We start from the raw sequence: 25,607 nt of genomic DNA, 5'->3' as shown, positions 1-25,607 counted from the left end.
CTTTACTTGTGTGTGTAGCTTTTGCTTTACCTAATAAAATGTCTCAATTCAAGAATTCCTGTGTTTTCACCTTTAGGATTCTCTCCCCCATCTCATCTAGTGACAGTGATGAACAGCTGTGTGGTAATAGATGCCTGCCAAGTTTAAACTACAACAGTATGGTTATCTGGTAGGATTATCAAAAGTATAAGTATCTCTATCTTTAAATAGTTACTCAACTCTGAGGAAAAAAAGAAGTCCATCCTAGTAGCTTAATTATCCTTTAGTCAAGCAAACAAACTTCAGCCTTGAAGATGGAAGACTAGAACTTAAAAGCAAAAGCTAAAAATGCAAGAGTCTTCTCCACACCCCAAAACCAGTTGTGAAAGACAAAGGTACATAGAAAGGAGATGCTTTGCCCTGTCATTCCTGCAGCTGCCAGGTAACTAATAAAGATAGCTTTGAGTTTCATTTGAGTCTCAAGTTTGTAGATAATTGTTTGAATTTGACACCGGGCTCAAACTTTTCAGTAACAATTAAAAAGTATCTCAGTGATATGGCTTTGGTGAAAAAGAAAAGAACTGAGGCAGTGGATAACAGCAACTTTAAGTCCAAGTACAGTCCAGAGTTGATTGAAATTAATTATTCACTAAACTCTGGAGAGCTTCACTGTGTTACAACAGCTAAAAGGGAGACAGAAGGAACTCAAGAGAAAGTAAGAAAAATTTTGTAACAGATATAAAGAAAAATGAAAACCTCCATCTTTGGACAGATATACATTGGCATTCTCTAACCCCTTGACAAATACAGGTTAAGCGTTACAATCTAAGTTTCTTTTTCCTTAAGACAATTCAAGCTAAAGTTATGTTTCACTCCTGAAGGAATGCTTCTACTCACAGTTTTACAGGTCTACTTGTATGGCTGAATGTGGAGTCAAGAAATGGTAACAGGACAAAGAGAAAATTATAGGTATACAGTAAAAAAAAACAAGCAACTACTGATACTGAACCACACTGCTGGATTAGTAGGTATGCCTCATGATATATATTATCAAGTTCCTTCTTACCTCTCTCTCAGTTTATGACATAGCTTTGTGAAACAGTCAGTAACAGTAAAGAAAACAGTATGACCTGTAATAGCACATAACATGTTTTGAGGCATCATCCTGAAATTTAATTGACACTTTTCTGTTTTCCTCTCTGGAAGCACCATAAATTGCAGCACTCTTTTACAACTCACAGGGAACAAAGGACTCCCCAGTTACATGCTGTGTACAGCCACATACAGAGAATTTATACTGTCCATTTTGACATTACACCTAAGAAGTCTGTCCTGTCACCATAGGCCAACTATACAAAAACAGGTTTCTCCTCGTCCCTCCTCCCTTCAGCACTTTATGCTGCTGAGGAATAAATAAGCAGTAATGACAAAGGGGAAAAACACTGCCTTTGAATCACCAACTCCCTTCAAGATTTCTCTACAATTTTTCTAGGTTTAATATCCTCACTACGTCCTAAGGGATCTGCTCTAAAAATCAAATGTCCTCGATAGATTTTGGATGTCCTTAATCTTACAAAGAGGACGCTACTCAATCCTGAATATATCATAGGACGCACTTCTACTAAGACTGGTAACTTAAATAGCAACAGTACACATGAACCCTATCAGCTTGTGAGAGAACTCACATATGGCAGGATTTATTCTTTTTTTGTAAGGAAAAGAAGTATTCAACTTCTTCAGCCTGGAATCTTAGGCATATATAGGCTTATGTGCGCATACAATGTTTAACAAACTTCAATCAAAAACTGTTTCCTGTTGAAACAGTTCCCTACAGCTGCAGAAAAATGCTGTCACAGGCAATTAAGAAGTATAAGGCTGAAAAATCAAGGTATTACCACTGCATAAAAGCAGCTCCAAAATCAGATTCTGCTCCTCAGAATGGAATCAAAAACACTTCCTGTTACTATTAACAGCAGAGGAAACAGAAAAAATTAAACATACTTCCTTACACAATCCATCATTCGTCATGCATAGAAAAATCACTCACAGTCATGAAACACTTTTAAACTCTAGCCAGGACCCAATTTACATTTATTCTTTCAGCCATACTGTGAGAAAAAAAAAAAAAATCTGCTTTTTCTTTGTGAACACATTATTTTCAGCTTTCAGGAGGCTCTTCCATACAAGAGGAGGTTAGAGTTTTTTTTTCTTTTGTATCTTTTGAAAGGAAAATTGGACATACAAAATCTTGTTTTCACTTATTTAGAAGCCTTGTAAAAATTCTTGTAGCTGTGCAACTACTTCTGTATCCACGGTTTCCATAAGTGCATGGAAACCTTGTTCTCCCAGCAATTCCTGCTGTGCCTTTAGCTTCTCATAGACGAATTGCTGCAATGACACAGTGTGTACAGGGTCCTTCAGTGCAAGCTGTGGAAAACAAGAGGAAAAAAATATAAGAACGCACTTAAAATACTGCAAGTACTCATCTCTATAATAATCTGAGCCCAGGAAAGAAATCTAGAATTCTTTGTAATTAATTGAGAAACAAAAGGAAAAACCATAAAACACAGATCAAGTTAATTACTATCAAAAGCAAACGTCAGCCTAACACCATTTGAAACAATAGTCTCAAACCATGAACACAGCCTGTTGTAAAGTTTCACCCTTCTATAAGATACAACAATTTCAAAGCTGCTTTGTTGAAATGAATTCGGCTGAATACATTCTGCTGAAATTCATTCTGCTGAATGAATTCTCCATAACTTCTAAGAAACACATCAGATGTGTTATTATGATAAGCACTTTAGATAGCGTATCAACTATGATCAGTTATATTTTATTAGTAAGGAAACAAACTAGTTCAACTAGTGCAGCACTAGATTTATATGACAAACAAGATCTGGAAATAAAAACCATAATTACAATTAGGTCAATATTTAGGTGTTAGGTCAATAGCTAAAATAAACTGTTCATATGCATAAAGAGTAGACACTTCTTCAGTAGCAGTACTTATGTAACAATCTGTCCATCTGAATTATGCAAATTTCTTTTAGGCAGGGAGCAACAGAATATTTGTCTATTTTAAACAATAACTGCAGAAGAAGTAAATATAAGGGCTACATTGATAGAAGACCGATTTTGAAATCAGAAGAGAGGGGTTGGCTGGCTACGGATACAGATAGGGTGGTTGATGGGGAGGTGAGGACACCTAGAGCTTGCAGCATCAAAAAGTATTAGGATATTGATATAATAACAAAACCACTGCAGATGCATGAGCTTCTGCTATCTTAGAATCAAAACCAAACAGCACTACTATTTACGCTAGAAGGTCAGGAAACAACATATAATGCTAGGTTTCAGTCTTTTTCTCTGAAAAAGAACCTTCTGAGTCTGTATACCCTGCCATGCTATTTCCAAAGAAACAGGGCATACTAAATGCACATAACTGTACTTTTTTTATTCCTTTTTCTTTCCTTATTTTACTTTTTTTATTTCACAGTTTATTGCCCTAGTCTGTTGCATTATTACACCATTATCTTAGCAGCCACTATGTAAAAATCTTAAGTGAAAATTACACGGGATTTTTGCTACAGGCAAAAGGATATTTCCAGTAATGTACATTTATTGATCAAATTCCTTGGTTGGGTTAAATCAGAACAAGGAATTATGGCATTTAATTCTTCTCTGACTACAAGCTATGGGATACAATTAGCATCACATGGGGATTTGTATCAATGGGAATGCAGTATCAAAAATATGCCTTATTAAATATGCTTCCTGGCCTAACAAATGAGGTTGAACACAGATGCATCATTTCACCAGTAAGAGTACAGATATCTACTGCCTAATACAGAGTTTTTATTTTTCCAGAGCAGTAGTCATCATAGGTCACTCTCAACCTGTGAGTTGTGTCTTTTTTGTAACATTAATGGATGCATCTAAAAAACCTTATTTAAAGAAAAAATCTTATCGCAAATTCAGAAATAATTCTTGCATACCGTAACGTATGCTTTGAGATAAATAGAATAAATAAGAATCTCTTCTGTTTTGGTATGATAGAAAGAAAGGAATATTTGAATTTTAAAAGGGGGTGGAATACATTAGGGTTTACTTATCTATTAAACAATACTACAGCCAAAACATAGGGACATACTGAGAGAAACAGCCATATAAACATGGGACTTATCACAATATAAATACTTATGTTTGCCTATTAGTGGTTTGTTTAAAAAAATAAAAGCAAAGAAAGAGTAGAACACCCCAAAACATTGTAATTATCATGATAAAGTGCTAGCCCTTCTTTTTAATTATGGTCACATCAACTTCCAAGTTGTAAATCTTATCATTCCCTATATATTCCTACCTCTGTCTTCATAACCTTTGATCCTCCACCATTTTATACTATTCATCTATTTTACATTTCAAAGGTGAAATACAATCTTTTTACTACTTATTCCTAGCATTTTATAACAATAGCACTTAATAACATTATTATAATCCTAACATTGTATAACAATTTTGTTTTAACATATTCTTTCCCCTTTTGAAAAGGACTAATTGCAGTAAGATTTTAATCTTTTTTGTATAGTAGTAATTCTCACTAAATGTAGTCTGGTTGCTACAATATACAAAAGCTTCTCAAATTGAAATACTGTAACATAAATTCTAAACTACAGCTACTATAGTCCAGATTTACCACGGTGTATTGAGTTCACATCACAAGGATTTGGTAGCATGGTGGCTGTAGATGTGGCCTCTGTGAGAAGAGCCCAGCAGCTGCCCCATGTCAGATCAGAGCCAGCTCCAGCCAGCTGCAAAAGGGACCTGCTGCTGGCCAGAGCGAGCCACCAAGTGATGTTGTTTGTGCCTCTGGAGAGCAGATTTAAGAAAGGGAAAAAAAAAAAAGCTGCATAACAGCAGCTGGGAGAGCAATGAGTGAAAGCCAGCCTGCTGCAGGTGAGTGCAGGAGGAGGGCAGGAGGTGCTGCAGGCAGGCAGCAGCAGTTCCCCTGCAGCCCGTGGAGAGGCCCCTGGTGGAGCAGGCTGTCCCCCTGCAGCCCATGGGTCCCACATGGAGCAGATCTCCACGCTGCAGCCCCCCCATGGGTGGAGGAGCCCCCGGTGGAGCAGGTGGATGTGGCCTGGAGGAGGCTGCGGCCCATGGAGAGCCCCCGCAGGAGCAGGCCCCGGGCCGGAGCTGCAGCCCGTGGAGAGGAGCCCACGCAGGAGCAGGGGGTCTGGGGGGAGCTGCCCCCACCCGTGGGGGACCTGTGCTGGAGCAGTTTGCTCCTGGGGGATGGATGTGTGGGAGCAGGTCTTGAAGAGCTGCTGCCTGTGGGCAGCCCCTGCAGGCTCGTTTTGGGAAGGACGGCATCCATGGGAGGGACCCCACGGGGAGCAGGGGCAGAAAGGGACCGTGAAGGAGCAGTAGAGATGAAGCATCAGGGACTGACCACAGCCCCCATTCCCTGTTCCCCTGTACTGCTTGGAGAAAGGATTTAGGAGAGGGTAGTTGGGGTAAGTTGTCTTAGATTTGCTTTTAGTTCTTGCTGCTCTAATCTCTTAGTAACAGGCAATAAATTCACATTTATCTTCCCTAAACTGAGTCTGTTTTGCCTGTGATGCTCAGCATTGGTGAGTGATGGGTCGTCCTTATCTCAACACGTGACCTTTGTTTCATATTTTCTTTGCTTGCTCTTTTGAGGGAGAATGGGAGAGCAGCATGGTGGAGCTCATTAGTGTTGAACTGCCACAAGAGGTTATATTCTTCAGTAGCAGTATTAGCATAATCTATAGTTATTTATTTATTTATTTATTTAAAAAAAAAAAAAAAAGACCATCTTGCCAAGCAAAGAAAGCAGTTTCCTAACTATTTGCTTTTGTTAATGAATGATTGTAATTTGGAGCACATAACACATTTCTAGTTAGTTTCATAGCTCAAAACGGTCAAGCATAAAATTACTGTAGGAAATATTACACAGAAAAAAACAGGCATTGAAACTGCAATAGACAAGTCTTCTCATAGTTGTGACCCTCAGAGCAGCAACTACATTAATGGCATGTACTACACAGTTGCCTTGGGAAACAACTCTAAAAAGTTGTTTGTTAACGACCATTTTACTCACAAACCAATTAATAATCCACAGATGTAGTTAACTAAGTAACTTACGTGACCCTACCAAAAATCTCCACTGAAGTACTCCTTATGTGTGAAGACAGAACAATTTCCTGAAAATATCAGCTTTAATTGTTCTATTCTTCTAAAAAAAAAAATTCTTCCACATAACAATTTCATATTTACAGAGTATATTCCCTGATGTCTACAGAAAAAGAAGGTGAAAACAAAGAAGAAACAGACTTCCAAGTCAATTGGAAAAAAAAGCTTCTAATATTTATAACCAATGTTCACTAATAAGCCCCAGTTTAAGACCATTTTTTTTTTCCTAATTCTCACAAGCTTTGGAATACAATTATGCATATAATGCTATTCTAGAACACAAATGGTGTTTTTCAATTTCCAGACAGAAGTCCTGTTTCTTTTGAAATACAAGGTTTGAATCCTTGCATAGTTTTGCAAAGCTCATTGGAACTTCAAATCTGAACTCTTGCTATCATCTCTTAATTATACTGGTCCTCTCTAGTATCTCTTTGAGGTGCTAACACACTAGCACTTGTCAGGTGGCAGACAGCAATTCCAAAAATCTTTTGAATAATCTCTGCAATACTACTGAGAAGTAATTGTATCAAAATTTGTTTAGGTTATTGCAACAGGCATAAATATCTCCCACCATCTGTTCAATGCAGCAACACTGTAAGCCAGTAGGGACTTTTGTAGTATGATTAATGCTTGCTGTCATAACTACCAGCTAATGTTTCTAAGCCATATGGGACTTAGTCTTTTGACTTAAATTCAAGGAGTTAAATACACTAATTTGATTTCATTCAGATCATCACATCAAAAAATATTTTGAGTAAATTAAATTTGCTTTCCTACTACTTTACACTTTTGGAACTTGTACTCAGAACTAACAAAAATGAAACCCCTTAGTTTATAGTTTATAGTTAACTAGTTTATAGATAATATTAAACAATCGGCTGCAATCTCAGCTGAATAATAAAGCAAAATAATCTGTTTGGCAGAACACTAAACACTTGAGCTCTGATATTTCGTTTTGTGACACCACAGAAAATGCTGCTTCAGGTAGAAGTCTCCCCTGAGCATAACAGAATTTCACCAAGGTATTCGGGTACACCCCTATGCATATGTATTTTAAAACAAAGGTCCTTCAACATTAACAGTGGAAGTCAATAATCAAGTCTATAAATTACTTTTGTTATGACAAAATTATAATAGTACCTGGTTTAAAAGATAACCTTTCAGATGTTTTCAGCCAATTCTACCTGATTTTTCAAGGAACAATTGTCCTCTTGAAAACTAAGTCTCTGGCTTGATAAGCACTGAGCATCTAACATGAGTCCGGCTCAAACAGCTATATTAATATTAACACTGGCTATTTTCTCTAAACTCGAGGTCAGGGACAATCTTTGAATTAATATATGTATGTTGTGCTCCTAGCTGTGTGGCTAGACTTTTTTTGATTGAAACACTTGTGATACAGAGAAGACCAAGAAGTACCTGCTTGCAAATAATAATAATAAAAAAAAAAATCTAGAAAATTCCAACAGTTTCTTCACCTGAACAGCAAGCTAAACAAAAGCAGCAGAATTCTGGCAAGGAAACATATGTTACTGAAATCTGCTTTAAGATGCTGAGTAAAAACCCAATTTGACTAGCGTTTTAATATAGCTACTTTACAAATTGATCTTGAATCTGGACACAGGTGCCTACTTTAAGGCTGGACTCAAAAAGCAAGTTTTCCACCTCACTGATTGAAAAAAGCAGTTTGAATGGGAAAAGCAGTACACAGGTCTGGAGAAAAAACATACCCCATACCTCCAAAATCCACTTGCCACAATCAGACTTTCTGCAGAATTATCAGTTTTTTTGAAATCAGTCTTTTGTCAGGTGGATCTCTCTCCTCAACAACTTTAGACAACACCATCAAAAATCATACAATTTCCAATACATTATTATACATCATCCAGTATTCAATCAGTGATCTAATCACTACAAGCAAAGTCAATTTAGAATACAAGAATGGGTAATAAAAATCTAATAAGACTCTAAAAGTTTTTTGGTCCTGAGTTAAATTTTTCTTGACAAGGTTTCCAGAATTTGAAAGGATCTCTTCAGTTTAAAGATGAACGCTGATACTGAAAAAAGCAAGAGTGGTGGACATGAAATATTTACCAAGATGGTTAGTATCTTCAGACTGTGAAAGACTGGAAAAATTATTTTAGTTGTGTTATGTCCTTTACATTTAACAAAGATCTCAGATTATAAAATGGAGATGGACAATGTGAAAGGTTTTCACAGACTTCTACTAATGTCTGTTCACATCTTTGTTTCACCAGAGGTATTTGTTACCGCATCACAACAAATGTGTGTGCTGATGCTATTACATAAAGGAAAAAGCTTCCAGTGCAGGTGGATTGGTATGGTCCCTGGTGATATTTTGTTTTTAATCCAGTTTTGCAAATCAAATGCTAGTTGCACTTTAAAAGCCCAGTATCACATAATAACCAGGATTGGCACACTCCTACTACTAGTAAACCAACCAAATCATCTGCATCATTTGTGCTATTGAAAGCAGGACAATTTGAAATAAACATTTGTGAGAAGTCTCAACTTGTGCACCATCCAGAAAAATTTATAGACTAATTTCAGCTGCAATTCAGAATGAATTTCTAGCAGACAATCCTAACAGCTAGAGTTTCCTTGCTTTAACAGCTGTGAGAAATTGCAGAGAACAGAGTAAGAATATAGCAAACACATTAGCTGAAAAAAATGACAGTAGAGAAGGCTCAAGTCTGAAGTGTATCAGGAATAATCATTTAAGTACAAGAATGAAGAGTGAAACAAAGAAAGATATTCTTACAACAGAGGCTTGAAATGAGAAAAACAAAGGATTTTAATAATACTTAGGAACCTACAAAACATGGTAACAGTAGAAATAGATATATCTATATTATGAAATAAGAAACAGAGGAAGCTGCAATGTCTGTGTATAATGTCTTCAATGTAAAACTTCCAAAGACACAAAGGCTGACTGTGTTCAGGTTGAACGTTAAACAGTAGAGGAAAGATCACAAGCACTTCCTTTAAAAAATATTTCCCATGTAAATTAACACCTGACTTGCCATGTCCTTACAAGTTCTGGCTCTTCACTAGCCAAGCACAAACATTTCTCTTTAAACACAAACAAAAACTATTATCCAAATGTCCAATGAACTTTGTATGATTATAGTATAGTTTCGACTACGTTCATCAACACTACTGCTGCACTGAATCATTCAGGAGGTTAGAATGATACTGGTCATAAAATAATGAGCCCTTTGCCCTTTTTACTTCTCTTGTACAACCCCAACAATGGTAATCCATATTAAATCTACAAAGTTAAAATTTCTAAATGCATACAATACTATTAATGTCAATCTGTAACTACAAACTTAATAGAATTTTGGCTAGAGATTTATTAAAACTTTAGCTAGAGAGAAATAAAATGTGGGTATATTTGAAGAATGCTAATAAAATGGAAGGACTGTATTTAAAAATTCACTTGATGTTTTTAAAATCTGATTACTAAATCCAGTGTATATGTATTTGTATAAGTCTATACATACAGATATGAATATATAGAGCCTTGTATCTTGAGCTATCTCAATAGAAATACCTATGTATATATCTCAAGATATGTGTATATATTTTATTTCAATGTATGAAATCCTTATCAGATTTATCTATGTAGATACCTGCATAGATATACATATTATCTATCTAGATTAGATATGTACCTAAAGAAACATCACAATTCCTAGGAGTGAATACTATAATTCTGCAATGAACTTGGCCCGCTGTGACATATCAGTAAGGTTCATCTTCTTGCATTTTTCAATAAACCATTTTTAAAGCATCTCAATTTTACAATGTCCAGATTTTGTGAGCAGATGATGTTTACTTTGGCAACATTTTCTAATTCTCAAAAGGAATGTAGAAGCATAAATGTTGTGGCTGCAAAGCTCATCATCAGAGCTTTTTCTTTTTTTTTGATTCAAGAGATGAATTCTCTAAGAAAAACAGCTGAACCAAATCCAAGTAATTTAGTCTAATACAAGTGAATTACATAATCAGTTCTATAATTGATTAACAGATCTAAAACTTACCATTTTTTTCCTTTTGTCTTGTTCTGTGGGAGGTTCCTCATCTTCTGTAACTTTGGGCTCCTCAAAATGAGACATCAACATGCAGCTAAGAATGGGAATAAAAATAGTTTGAGTACACATTGCAATTAAAATTTATTTTAAAGCAGTTTTAAAAACACAGGACAGGTAGGAGGAAGTTTGAAAGTCAATACCTATTAACAAGGTAATATATGCTTGTGGAGATAACAAGTATTAATGCTTAGTCAGATGACTGCTGCCAAATTTCACTTGACTTTCCTTCAGTGGAAACACGCTTCTCTCCTCTGCCAAGATGGTAACTTCTGAAAAATTTGACTAAAGTCGTAACTGATGTTTGTTGAAACAGTTGGAAAACTAGCCACCAATTTAAAACCTATTCAAGTTTGGGAGAGACAACCAAACTTGGCCATTTTCTAGTGCATAGATGGCAGCATGTATGTACTTATTTTTATATCAGTACTGCATTTAACAGTAGGTTATTATTATGACTATTTCTCTTTAAAAAAAAGCTTGCATTTAGAAGTTTCCATTTAGAAGTTTCCATGGCATCAAATTTACTGCTGATGGACATCTCTTCTGTTAGACTGCATCTTTTTTTTTTTTTTTTTTAATAATTTCCAGTAGTGTTAGGCAACTAGTCTTCTATGCTAACGTTTAATACATATGCTTCAAAATTGATTTATAGATAGTAAACTTGGTCTTAATCTATCTAAGTGAACAGGTACTTTCATTTTGCAGTGGATTTCATCAAGACTAGCCATTTTTGTCTTGGCAGATCAATTCAGAAATTATATTCAAAAAGAACAAGCCTCAGGAAAAGAAAGTCTATTTTGCCTCGAGTTCTTGCTTAAAAATGTGTTTCTGCATACAGAAAACAGATCAAGTGGGTTTAAAACATGTAACATATCAAATCTACTGTCCCTAACTAGAACTTCCCAATCTTTCCAGGTGAGCGCTATACAAACACTCTGCATTCTGCCAGTATGAAAATAAAAGTGGCACATACACAAAACTGTAGCATTAACAAAATCAGCAGACATTTCTCGTTACATTCATGCTTTTCTGTGAAAAAACACAACGCAAAAATTAGATTTTCCACTTACTCTTTGTATGTTCCTGTTTCAGGATCTTCAGTCATAACATCATAGAGCCCTTCCAATGTAACGTGGATGATACCACAAAATTTATCTTGGATAACACTGGAAAAGAACAAAATTTATCTTGGATAACACTGAAAAAGAACAAAATTTATCTTGGATAACACTGAAAAAGAACAGGAAAGTGACTTAGCTGAAGGAATTAAACAGGAAATTTGCTCAATAACTGTAAAGCACAGTTAGTGAGCAGTGATTTCATTACTTACTGCTTAGCTGAGCATGCTATTAAGCAGCTAATTCGATTTTTATTTTGATTACATAAATGACCTAAAGTCACCAAAAGATGCAAGTAACATTGACTTTAAAAAAAAATAGAATGAAGTGTTGCATACTGTTGTTGAAAACTAAAATTAAAAATAATTGCAAATAATTGCATAGAACTCCAGAAATGAGCAGGGAGTCATATTAGTGGTTTATCTTCCTAACACATTTGCACATTTTCTTCCATCATGAGTTGATGAAAAACATACACTGCAAACTCTTGAGCAAAGAGCAGCGTGTAAAGCCAGTACACTCCCCTGCTATCTTCTCTCTTCAGCTTTATGAATATTTCTTTCAACTTCCACTGTTTCCACCCACAGCAGCCAATTTTCTTAACTAGAAAGGTGGGGACAGGATTCATCTCTGCTTAAACACAGGCATCTCTTGTCACTCGAAATACCACGTTATTTAAGACAACTGAAAAGGGCTGTCAGATACTGTCAGGGACTTTAAAAAAAAAAAAAAAAAGGACCTTCCTTTCTGCAGCTAAAGGCCAAGCTGGATTCCCCATATACCCAAAAAGACACTACTTTTAGACACTTATTTCTGCCTTGAGAAAGAGTGCCTGTAGCATAAGAAAAGCACAGAACCACAATCTCCCAGACTCACTGTGAAAATAGTTGCCACCAACTTCCAGTTAAAAAGAAAGCAGCTGTGATTGCTGAAATTTCTGCTGATTTCCCTACTATTTTGGGCTTGACTATCAGTGCCTGAACTCCTGCTCTGTGAATTACAAAAGGGTTAAGGCACATTGCAAGTGAAGAAATGTTCTTCTCTGAAAGACTGCAAAGTTTCCAGCTATAAGCAGCAAAGAAGCAGTCTAATTGGTGATGGTAAACATCAGCTTTCCTGGTTCACTGCTCTTGGCTGAAGCATTGTATTAGCCCCATTTTGGAATTTCAGACTTAGTTTTCCCCAAAAGATGCAGCTGGTGCCTATTATACAGAAGCAAACAGGTTTCATATATGTTTAATGATACTGAACACTAAGTGTGTTCATGGTAGTTTCATCCTTTATATTCTAAATGTGTTACTTAAAACTGTTTAGTCAACTCTTTTAATATTCTTTCACTCCATTTTCATATTTACAATATGATCAAAACTGAAAGACTGGATAAAAATACAGCTACTTTTACATTACTTCTATTTGATAAATTCATTTTCAGACATACAAAGTTATAAAACAGACTACAGAGCAATAGATTGGAAAAAAATAGGTACAAAGTTAGAATATTAAGCATACAAAACCTGTCTTTTCTATTTGCTTTGATAAGATTATGATTCAGCTCAGGACCATTTTGATTTCACAGGATTATTTCTTTTTGCCTGGCTACAGTCGAATACTAGGAATTGAACTGAATTTTGCATGAAGAAACCTAGAACTCCAGCATTCTCAGGGATGAAAACTGACTCAATTTTCCTTCAGACTGGTTTCTTATAACTCGTTTAGATTTTGAAAGATGCTTTCTCCCTTACAAACAGATTCACTACCTCATTCAAAGAAGAAAGCAAACAGCCTGCAGACCTCTGAGAAAACAAGCACAGGCTATTTAGCAGCCTGCGGAATAAGGCCTCAGAGATAAGGGATTTCTTCATTTGAGTTAGAGATTCCAACAAAGTACACCTCCCATTAAAGCTCTTTTGCCTCATACTTTGTAGAAAACACTTATCTAGGAAAATCCCCCATTAGCTTGGTATTTTCCACTGTGAGAAAGGAAACAGCTGTCCTCACATTTATTTCAACAGGAACCTGGGGAATTCAACCAAGAACAGTTTGCACCCTGGAGGAGCAAGCTATGCTCTGTAAGCATACACTATTTTAATTAACAGTACAGGTTGCTATCAGCTACACAGTAGCTGTATTTGCTCCTTTCAAGCTTCATGAAGAATGCCTAATTGCCAGAGATATTTTATAATTTTGTAATTTTAACTGGGGATGAGGGAAGGGAGAAAGGTGTTTGACCCTACAAAGGCACAGCTTCTTCATCTGCTGCAAGGGCTAATTATGGTCAATCTACTTGGGTGGTGGGGGTTTACATTAACAAAGATGTAAAACTTACTGCAAACATAGTATTCATTGACTGTTCACTAGTTACAAGCCCCCAGGCTTGCAGATTGATATAAGAAGCATACAGAATAGCCACTTCGAGTTACTTCTATTTCCAACAATCTGTGACATTTCTGGAAGAAACTTGAGGACAGTGGTTGAAGACCCAAAATATGGTTCTTGATAGCTAGCTACAAAACACAGAGGTATCAATGTTTCCTTTACTTGGAAAAGGTATATTTAATTTATGGAATAAATTAGGAATGTTGTTTTACTTCTTTCTGCAGTGAATACAAGAAATTTAACTATACGTTTTCTTTTTCTGAGGACAGCAATACTACAGAATACAGAAGATCTTTCAAAATAGCATGACTGATACCTTCAGCTTTCAGTGAAATTAGTACCTTCTCTTTCCCCCCTTCTCCTTTTTCCCTTGAAATGGGACAAAGTTTCTTCCTACCAGAGACTCACTGCAATGTTTATCAAGTATATGATCATTAAATAATACTGTTTTTATAACGTAAAACACATATGAGGGAAAAATAAAGGGCCTATGTTTACTGTGATTTGAAAAAAAATCAAACCTGGATTAAAGTTCAATGACAATACAAATGAGATATTAGGCCTCATTTTCATAGACAAGGAGGAAATAGCCTTGTAAACCAATGAAGTATCTTTTTAAATGTCTACAGGTTGTGTCAAGAAACACGTTGGGAAGTTGTATGAGTGGATTCAGAAAAGAAAAGGACACTGTATTTTAGATTAAAACTGAACTGTTGATACTGCTCATAATAAAGTCTCAGCTCAGGAGGAAGGCAGTAATTAAGCAGTCTGCCCCTTCAACTGCATCCAATACAGTTCAGCAGCAGAACAAAGAACAGCATAATGGTATGGTTTATATCTACCCTAAGGTTTTCTAAATTATGGGGACAACAGCTAGCTTGGTAAGCAGCACGAGTTATCAAGAGACAGGCCCAGAACCAGGTTTATAAGATTCTAACTGACAACCATGTAGAAGCTAATCAGTCTAGTATCCAGTTCCAAAGATGCAACTGACACATTCATTATTATTATTATTATAAAAAAGATCTCTTACACCATCTAAAAAAATCACTTTGTCTCTAGTGAAAAAACATCACTAACATTTAGGGTAGCTTAAATGAAAGATTTGAGATTGTTCACATTCAAAAGTTTGCATATTCTGTCAGATAAAAATATTGAACTTTTTGCAAAGGAAAAAAACAGACCACATATATTGCGATAAAGTAGTAATATACCTTTCTCATTCTGTTTGACACTTCCAGCTCATTCAGCTGGTTTTTTTTTTGTTTTGTTTTGTTTTCTTTTTAGTATTTTTAGTATCTCATTATCTGAATGTTTTACACAAACATTCAGAATTTTGAATTTCATTTACATAGCTACTGTAAAAAAAAGTTTTACCATCAGCTTAACAAAACACAGATCATAATAAATTCTTAGTGGTGCAACTGCTATATAAGTATATAAAATGGTCCTTGTGTCTGCTATACATCTTCCTCAGTCTACCAGGGAGGAAAAATTCTCATTGGAAAACACACCCTTCTCCTCCAGACATTTTTTCTGCTTTTCTGTTTGCCAGGATGAAGCAGCAAACATCTAAAAAGAAACGGAGAAGCTTCATTTCATACCTTTAGTGGTGTGCACTTGAGAAAGACTAATTCTTTATTCTTATTTCATTAGACAGGGGAAGAGGTAGAAAGGGTAGGAAGGGACAAATGGAGATTAGACACATGCTATGAGCAATGTAAATGAATCCTTTTTTCTCCCCTAGAATTTGCACTGTGCTATGAAGCTCCTAAAATGGTAATGACACATATAAAATGATATTTCCAGGGTAATCCTATGGCTGACTGTAAATGTGACAATGAACTTTACAAATTGGAACCTAGTAAGGGACTGTGATTAAGTGGAAACTTATGGACCATTTTGCTTCATGAGGGAAGGCACTAAAGAGAATTCTCAATGTGTTCCCTAATGATTTAAATAATTAAGCCATACAAATCACACGTGTACATGAATGCATCTATTTCCTAGTAGGAACACCTAACTTTAAAAGCTGCTAACTGCCAAGGGTACTTCCCGGCAGATGCACAATGTATCTCTCAATTCTTTGCTACAGTGAAACACAAAATTGTTAGCAAGACAGATACTAGAGGATGACTCTTCTCCAGAAGATGGTTTCAACTGCCCCAATACTCCTTCCAGACAGCTCTTAAAAGATCCTTTTACACTCCACCCCTGTAGATTGTGAGACTCATGCCTGAAAAATAACTCCTACAGGAGCTTTCCACCTACAGGTGGAAAGGAGACACATTCAGAGGAAACCAGTCTTCTGCAGAGAGCAGCCAGGGAATACAGAGCCTAAAAACTGAAGACCCACCCCTCACAGATTTGAGGATTGGGCTCGTTTTGCTCAAATTTCATCCATTCTCTCAAAAAAAAGTCCTCTTATATGGACACATTAACTAGTTTTGACTGTAATTACCACCTGGGTGCTAATAAAGTCCATTATTACTGAAGACGTCCATATAAAATTGAAAATTCAGAAATACAGCACTTAAAACTACAAAACCTAGCACTGTGGAATCACACACAGTCACCAAAAAAAGAAAAAGCAACAAAATTAACATTTATCACAAGGAATTACATAGGGAAGGCAGAAAGTAACAAAAAGGGACTAAAGAGGAAAATTACTTAGCCATAAAAATAATTAAGCATAAATAATTTAAGAGTTGTCAGTGTTTTCCTTTCTTAAAAGATATTTGCATGTTACATTTAATTAATATCTGACTAGAAGAGTCTAAATAAAGCAGTTTCTACTGATGCAACCAAAAATAGTTTAAGCTTTTGCTCAAGTAGCTGAATTAAGTGCTCCATAAACTGAAAGTATATGTGTTACGCAGTAGATTAGAATAAAATATGTGATACAACAGAAATTAATCTCAATGAAACTGAGATTGTATTACATTGAATTAAAACATGTAGCAAACAACAATAGAAGCACACAGTGAAGACTTCCGCTGTCACACCCATACAAGTACAGTCAAGGTCTATATTTGTATTGGCAGCAGAAAGTATCTGTCATTCCTGGAAATGCACTGGAGATGTACAAACAGGATGACAGGGAGTGGAACAACGTGACCATACACATCAGCTACACTGGCAGAAGGAAGGCTGTCTGGATCAAGAAACCCTGCAGCAGTCCTATGCATCTGGAGAAGTCCTGGTCTCCAGGCTGGACCTTGGAACAGCAAGATACTTCTATGCAAGTACGAAGTTGAATCAACATCTTGACTATTAAAATATTGCTCCCCATTTTTCACTGTGCAAAACGATCTCCCTTTAAATTGTGCTGTTGATAAATCGAGTGACTTTAGTCTCTAAGGTGCATACCTGAAGACAAACAGTATTTACAAAAACAGGTACACAGCTGAAAATTTTACTGGATTGGATCATTTTGAGACTATTTTTTAGACTCCTTCCTGAATAAAACTTGAATTACTGGAGAAACAAGGAAAAAAATCACAAATTCAGGTTGAAAACACAACCACAACACACTAGATGTAACCTAACAGTAAACCTAACAGTAATGTAAATAGAACATTAATATCCTAAATAAGTGTTAAAATAAATGCAAAACAAACATAATATCCATCATTAAAGGGGATTAATAAAATAAGGTCACTAAGAAAACATACTTCGAAGAACTTACATTTCTAAATATACATCACAAAAATAACTATCTTCAGCAATCCAGCTATAATCATATACATGAAGTATAGATTTATTCTGTTTATACCCCTTGTTGAGCCAGACACTCTGAAATTTTACTATATAGATGAGAATCATTTATAGACAAAAATTAACCAACTCCATTACCCTAGACATCATAAACTTGTTCAAGTTTTCAATCCACTAGAAATTTAGCTTCCCTATTAGCTAAGTTATAACCATAAAATGATACAGATGCACACAAAAAAAAATCACTTTTTAATATATTCATTATACAGATTGAATGTACATTTGTATGTTAGAATGTCAGATATGAACAAATTTTGTATCATTTACATTTTTTTCATTAAGAGTTTCAACACGTTAGCTGTAAATATGCTCACATTTTTCTCTGTGATGATTAATGGAGGCAGAACAGAAACTATGCTTTAGAATAAATACAGTAAGCATTGTTCTCTTCCCACTCTCCTGCATTTCTTGCCTCCATGATCCTGCTAAAAACTTATGCTTAACTTCAAGTTATCTATGCAATTTCTACAGAAACTTAATACCAGTAAATATTGCAAAATAAATCAATATACTTTTTACTGCATACATATTTGAATCATAGAAATAATCTTACAACAAGGAAAGACGACAATACACCTATCCATGTCAGAACTAAATGACATCTAATAAAAAAAACAACATTCAGCAAGCAAATGATGATGCAGAACTGAAATTACACCATTTGCTACAATTCTATCAACTAGATGATTTTCATTAGTGAAAGATTATTATTATTATTTTATTTATTTTTTTTTTTTTTTTAAGAAAATTGAGTTATTGACTTATTGGAATTTCAGATCACACAAAAAAATCAAATGAGGTTAATTACAATGATGAATGTTCAAACAATATGACCTGTGCCTGACTTTCTGGTGCTGTTCTCTTGAGCAACCTAATTTGGTCCAGTTCTGTATGTCCCACTGAATTCTCAGTTAGAGACTGCACTGGGTTGGTTATGTTGTATCTGCCAGGCTGATAAAAACCATAATATTCTATTCTCTTTTCCCCTGAGTTTTCCAGCACCTTTAGTTTCTGTCTAAACCAAATAATTTTATAGGTTAGGAACAGGATAACAGCACAAGCCAGAATGAAGAAGGCTAGCAAAATGTCAAAAGCCTGATTCAGCTTTTCAACCTGTTGTGTACAAAGTACAGATGTTTCTAATGATACAGGAGCAGCATCTGTTGGAAATAAACCTTTTCCTTCTACAGTTCTGTTAACAGGTATAATCCGTGCTGGTATTTTTACTGGTAATATTGATAATGTAGTTGCCTGTGATGGAATTTCAGCAGCATTTTCTTCATAAGGCAAAGGGTTAGCAGATGTAGCTGTAGTTCCTTCCCAGAAAGTAACATATTTTGTATCCACATTAACAAACTGTTCCAATGTGTTCTGTCTGTGTACCTTATGCCATGCCATCAGCAAAGTGGTAGGGCTGTGATGGATTTCTGTAGATCCTAGATTCCAGGCTGCTTCTGGGCTGGCAGTGGGGCTACTGCAGTTTGCAAACTGAGTCCACCTAATGTAACGCAAAGGTCTGCCACGCATACTGAGGGGATTTTGACAGTGAATTTTAACAGAAATGGGAGATGAAGCTAGCCAGTTCAGCAACCCAAGCATTTTGCAGCTACAGTTCCAAGGGTTGTAGTTCACCTGTAGGTGAGTTAAAGACACTAGGGGCTTGAGCACTTCAGGCTGCAACTCTGTAATATTATTAAATGCTAAACTGAGTATTTTAAGTGACTGTCCCATTTTTTCAAAGGTACCATCACCAATACTGGTTATTTTATTTCTGTCTAACTGCAGATATATTAAATTGTTCAATAAAGTAAAAGTGCTGGAATTTATATTTTCTAAATCATTATAACTTAAGATTAACTGACTAAGATTATTTAATCCAAAAAAACCATTTACAGAAATCTCTTTTAGCTTTACACTTTTTAAAGACAAATACCTAAGCTTGTTAAGTCCTTTAAATGCAAAACGATGTATTGACCGAATAGGATTGTGAGACAAAGAAAGTCTTTCAAGGTTTTTGAGCCTTCCAATGGCATTTGATGGCACAAGTGTTAAATTGTTACCTTCAAGGAACAAATATACAAGGTTTTCAAGATGATAAAATGCTGAATCTGATATCCGTGAAATCTTATTATTGGCTAGATTAAGTGTTTGAAGACTTATCATTCCCATGAAAGTTCCACTTCCAAGGACACTGAGGCGGTTTCTTTGAAGAGTTAAATATCTAGCAGAAAGGAGATCACTAAATAATCCTCTGGAAATAAAAGCTATTTGATTATTCTGAAGGTATAAATAACGAAGATTGGAAAGACCTTCAAAGATTCCTGGATCCAGGCGTTTAATACTATTGTTATCTAGATGCAGGTAGCACAGATTAGAGAGTTCCACAAAAGCTTTTGGGTGTACATATGAAATACTGGAATTATCCATGTAAAGTGCAGAAAGCTTCTGAAGACCTGTTAATTCATTTGGAATGACATGCGATATATTATTCCCACTGAGGTATACAAGAATTACAGTTTTGGGGAAGTTCCGGGGGATGCTTGAAAGACCCAAGTTACGACAGGTAACTTGCCTTCCTGTGCAGAGCTGGCAAACAGCTGGACAGCCAAGTACCTCCTTCTGGAGGAGCAGCAAAAGAAAACCATTAAGGAGATACGGTAATGCTCCTGTGCAGCGTGGAAAACTTTGTAGTCCACACATATCCCTGTCTTTGTCCTTCTCACTCATCTCTGACTTCGCTAGTAGAGATAAAAAAATATGAATATTATTCATTTGAAATTATGGTTTCTACTTGTATATTTTTTAAAAAATACAGGCATTACTTTCAAAATGGTTATTTCATATACTCTCCTTGTGATGCCAAATAATCTTTTTCAAAATAAATCTTTTAAGTATAATGTTTTTGAATTACATAGACACAAATTGCAAAGTAAATGAACAGTGAAACAAATATGCTGTCAAAATAGCTGGAAAATATGTAACCAGTTGCAGCATAAAAACTGCCAAAATAATGGATTCCAGTAGATTCAAGTTACTGCTTATTATTTATTTTTAACAGTTAAAAATGACCAGGAACTTTTTCAATAGCAATCAAGTAAAAGTGCCAACTAAAACACTGTTCCTTTCATTTGTAGATCATTTTTAACTTGAATTTTCCTTTAATAAAGTTGTGTTACATTCAAAATAAGCAAAAACAATTCCTTACCCCAAATCTGAAGTTCATTATTTCCGTTATTTACTTGTTTTGCAGTTTGTTAGGCTGTTACCAGTTGACTGACTATACCCATCTGCGAAACGTTAGTAAAAGCACTATTGTCCCGTGCTACAACTCTCACGTTTTTCCCCTGGATTTGTAACTGCTCACTCAGGAAACTAAGAAAGAAGTGGTTAAATTGAGGTTGCCATGGATACAGGAAACTGTCAGACAGGAAGTCATTTTATCTGTGCTTCAGAAGCATTGTTGGAAAGGAAATCTCAACTGTTTGTTTCTAGAAAACCAAGAACTATCCTAGTTGCCTTATTTGTTTTTTTGTTTTTTGTTTTTTGTTTTTTTTTTTATAAAACTAACGATTTTAAGCAGACGAGCTTTAAAGAGTTTTGTCGAAGATAGTTATAGCTATTACTATAAAGCATACCTATTTGCAACTGTACTATTGCCTTATCTGTAAATCCCAGCCAGAAAACAAAACATTCTATTAAACAAACAAACAACATTTATATTGTTCTATCTCTGCCTACAGAGCAAAATTGCTCCTCATGTAAGCAAAGTCCTGTGAAATGTAGAACAGTGAGGTCTGGAAGGCAAGGCCTGAACCCCTGGCACGGTACCTGGGGCATACCAGCCAGGCAAACCCCTCCAGAAAGCCCAGGGAAGCCTAGGAAATCCTGGAGATGAGAGCTTCACAACACAGTACTAAACAGCTGTGAATTACATTTACATTACATATATAATTTACATATTCATGTATATTGCAATAATAATATTATTACACTGTATTTCAGTCTTGATCCAGGCACTTAGTTAAGTTTCATGTTAGGACACTTTTTTTTTTTTTAAGCACTTATCTGCACAGGTCTATGTATTTCTAAAAGCCACATCCTACGTACATGACTTTAGTTTCCTTCAGTGTCCCTTGTGCAAATAAAGACTTTGCAAATATGAACTATAAATAGTCCCCTCACTTAAGTACCGGACATTACATCCCCAGTTTATCTGTCACAGGGACTAAACACTTGTAAAATCCAGTGACTTATTCAAAGGGGAAGAGGATGAAATAATAAGAGATGTAAAGTCAGAGATTAAATGTAGAAATAGATTAACTATAAAATCAGTTTATACTAACATGAGACACCTTGCTTAGCAAAATGAAGAGGAGAAAGCCCATCAATGGCCAAACACAAGTAAACACAAGAAACAAATACAAAGACATTACAGGAGAATCAAGTAGCTTCAGCCACAAATATCTCACGTCAGAAGCATGAGTTCACTTAAGAGACAAAGTGTCATCCAAAATATCTTTGTCTATAAAAATCCAAACTGAAATGCAGGAAGCACGTGAGCCAAAGAAGCAGAATAAAGACACACACATCTCAGGGGCAGATCGAGAGTGCAGCCTCCTGCAGACTCTGGAGAGCTCAAGGGGCCCTTTACTCAGGGCTGCTATTTAAAGGACTGTGAGACTAACAGTACTATCATCCTGGCTATGGTATAGATAAGGCAGTTTCAGTATTTTCCACCAACCCTGCCAACCTGGTACCTTGCAGAATGTATGGCTCTGGTACTGACCAGAGCCTGAACAGCACGGTTGGAGACATGATCAGGGAGTGCCTGTTCGTACTCACCCATTATGCCTGCGGTCCACTGGCAAGGGAGGAGTGACATAACATCAGTCCTGAACCACAGCTGAACCTCACCACATAGATTAAGCCAGCCACAATCCCTAGAGAGCTCAAATTAGCTTTTCTCTAGCTGCTATGTATTTATAAGAAAAAGTGACTGACTCATAGTCAAGCTCAGATTCCTTACCATGTTCTGAAACTCCAAATTGCAAGGAAGGATCCCATCGAGGCCTACCATGGCTCAGAAGCCTGAACAAGACTTATGTCAAGTGCAGGAACAGAGTGCACCTGCCACAAACCATTAACAACTTTTGCTGTCTTCTATATAATTAAAAGATTTTATTTTAGGGTGTAATAGATTTAGAAGAGTTTTAGGAAAGATTCCTGAAATCCTGTATTTACATAGGTCAAACAAAAACAAGATACTAGCTGCAGTCAATTCCTTCTGACTACAGTTTATTTTATTTTTCAGTAGCTCAGTTGCATTAAGTGACATAACCCCTTGTCATTACTCAGTACTCTTTGCAAACAACCCTTATAGGCCTAATAGGAAATGTTCCTGACCAGCCCATAATAAAAACTCAGATGTGGTGAAAAATAATGGAGTTTTTGAACAAGAGAAGTTTAAACAGTAAGTCCAATCTGCATCCTCTAGTCAGTGCTTTGATGTCAAATACTAATTATGTAGGTGAACACACCTTTCACTAAAATAAAAAAGGAAGTGGGGAAGGAAGGGCAATGGCTTTGGTGTATCCTTCTTCTTTCTTTATTGAGATGATAAAATTAGTTATGTAACAAATTCTGATTTTATGAAGGAAGATATAACTACCCTGAAGGAGAATATGACATTATTAGGCTCTTTCTTGTTATTTCCTAATATTACATATAGACATCTTCTTAAGAGGAAAATTAAATTTCTAATGAAGTAACTTTAAAAAATGACAAAGAAAAACTTCTGTAATAACCTAATGAAGATTCATAATTGCACACTATAAGTGCTTGAACTCACTGAATGCCAATTATAATTGGCAGAAATCACACTGGCTGACATACCAGATTTGATACACAATGAAAAAATGCAGACATTCATTTACACAAAGATTAAATACAAGTAGAGCAACCTGAAGAACCTTTTCTGCTCTTAGTCTCTTCTTTGCAATAGTTTTTCCAGACAAATACATTTGAATCAAAGAGAAAGAGTGAACACTGGAAACTGGAAATACTACTCAAGTGCCATAATCTAAAAAGAAAAAAGACTGGATAGGTTCAAATGCTTTATATTTCATACTTAGCAAAGTAAAATCTCTGCTGTTTTGGAGCTGTACCACTCTACACTGTTATGTCTAGCAAAAAGGAGCGTATTTCACAAGCACCACAATTAGTTGACCATTTTTGGAAGGCATTGACTTTAAGAATTTACAGCAGAAAGAAATTAAAAACGGACAAAATACACTTTACAGGTGAGCTCTTAAAAAACCCTCATGAACAGCAAGAAGTGGAACAAAGAAGCCCATTAGGAAATTACTACCTACTTATTCTAACTTTTAATTAATTGCCTTAATATTATTTACGTCTTCAATATTTGGACTTAACTTCCTACCATTGGTTCTGTTACCATTTTTTTTTCTAGTAACCTTCCCAAACTGATATGAATATGAACATCAGTTATATGAAATTAACACATCTTTCCCTACACAGCATCATGAGAATTTTGAAAAAAGAAATTCAACTGTAGTACCAGACTACTGTTTAAATTGACAGAGTAATCACAACAATTGCTCTCCACTTGAAAACGCTCATCAGGAATCAATATTAATAATTACAGATTATTAATTACAGATGTCACTATTCAGATTTGGATAATTTATGTACAGCATGTTTCTATTTTATATAGATAGCTCTTCATGGATATCACATTGCAAATTCTATGTTGAAGTTTGCATTGACTTTCATTTAATGTCTAAAAAAACTACAACCACTTTCACAGAAAACAGTGAAAGGACAAGTATCAGAGGTGAGCAAAAACCTGCATGGCCTTAGAAGCTTCATGAAACAAGAACAAATCCAAGAGCTATTTTACTCTGAGCTATAGAGTATAAGAGCTATATACTCTAAGACTCCTTTTTTTTTTTTTTTTTTCCAGTGAAAGCAGAGACTGATTAGATCTGGGACCTCTTAAAAATCCAACCTGGACTATGAATGCCAGATGTTCACAAGCCTCCTGCTCAGTATCAGCAAACCATAGAGTCTAAGCTGGCAGCATTACATAGGACAGCACAATCTACAACAACCTCTTTTCAACAGACACCTGTGTAAAACGAAGTGTGCTCCCAGACAAAATGATGTGATAAAAAAAACAGCAATACTCAGTTCAGGCCAAAGAAATCTTGCAAATCCCATACACTAGTACATCAGAATCTGAGCACAGAAACATACCATTGCTGGACAAGTAACAAATACCAAAGCAGCATTATCTAACAGATATCAAGGAGTCTTGAAAGAAACTTTCCAAGACTGTGTGACTGTCAAGACTAGATTACATCCCAGATGTAGAATTTACTGACTTTCAGTAAAAACAATGTTCGTAACCCCACTTTAAAGAATGAAAGGCACAGCAATAATCACACTTCCCAGCAAAAGAGGAATGCTTAGCTTTCAACATGGTGTCAAATGTTAACCATGCTTACAGTTAGGCAGTACATAAAGCTAAATTGATCACTGCCACTGTATTTTGCCAAATTGATGTTTTTATTTCCTATTAGAAAGTAAAATACTCCTTTCATTTTTTTAGCATTTTTCAGTAATGGTTGTGTTCTATCAAGACAGACAGATAGTAACCGGAAGAATTTAAAAAACAACACTACTCTGCTAATTATAAATTCCCAAAAAAAAGGACATTTCAAAACATTCTGATACTGATACTATAAAAAAGTACAAAAGCACAGTTAGCAAACTGATTATTTCCAGAGCTATATAGGTATGAGAAGGGAAAGATGTACAATTTTAGCCACTTCGGTCTTGGGAAATGCAAAGACTGCTGATTTAGCACCTATGACAGTGGTGGGGGCCCACCTCCATTTCCACAATGGCCTGAAGAAAACTTATGCTGCTGCTCCTGACCATTATCACTAGGCACTGTTGTAGGGACCAAGGGGGACATTTAATCAAACTGAATTATATCTGC

General features: G+C 35.8%; 2 protein-coding genes across 4 annotated transcripts in view; both read right to left on the bottom strand.

Moving 5' to 3' along the window:
* Positions 1 to 2,052: 2,052 nt before the first annotated feature.
* IPO11 (importin 11) overlaps positions 2,053 to 25,607 on the bottom strand; it is a 94,295-nt gene continuing 70,740 nt past the window's right edge. For all 3 annotated transcript variants that reach the window (XM_084305406.1, XM_084305407.1, XM_084305408.1), the window contains 3 exons: positions 11,384 to 11,479; positions 10,263 to 10,347; positions 2,053 to 2,406 (listed from right to left, as the gene is read on the bottom strand). In XM_084305406.1, the coding sequence (XP_084161532.1) occupies positions 2,242 to 2,406; positions 10,263 to 10,347; positions 11,384 to 11,479 (346 nt within the window). In that variant the 3' untranslated portion in view covers positions 2,053 to 2,241. The remainder of the gene's footprint in view (positions 2,407 to 10,262; positions 10,348 to 11,383; positions 11,480 to 25,607) is intronic.
* On the bottom strand, positions 18,389 to 20,880 carry LRRC70 (leucine rich repeat containing 70; the record flags this gene model as incomplete). The annotated part of the gene is made up of 2 exons (XM_084305556.1): positions 20,790 to 20,880; positions 18,389 to 20,322 (listed from the first exon to the last, which is right to left on the bottom strand). Exon 2 carries the CDS (start codon positions 20,309 to 20,311, stop codon positions 18,389 to 18,391), a length of 1,923 nt encoding a protein of 640 aa, XP_084161682.1. The 5' UTR covers positions 20,312 to 20,322; positions 20,790 to 20,880.

This window comes from Netta rufina (assembly GCF_964035555.1).
Source record: "Netta rufina genome assembly, chromosome: Z".
NCBI lineage: Eukaryota > Metazoa > Chordata > Aves > Anseriformes > Anatidae > Netta > Netta rufina.
This window is presented reverse-complemented; position numbering and strand designations above follow the sequence as displayed.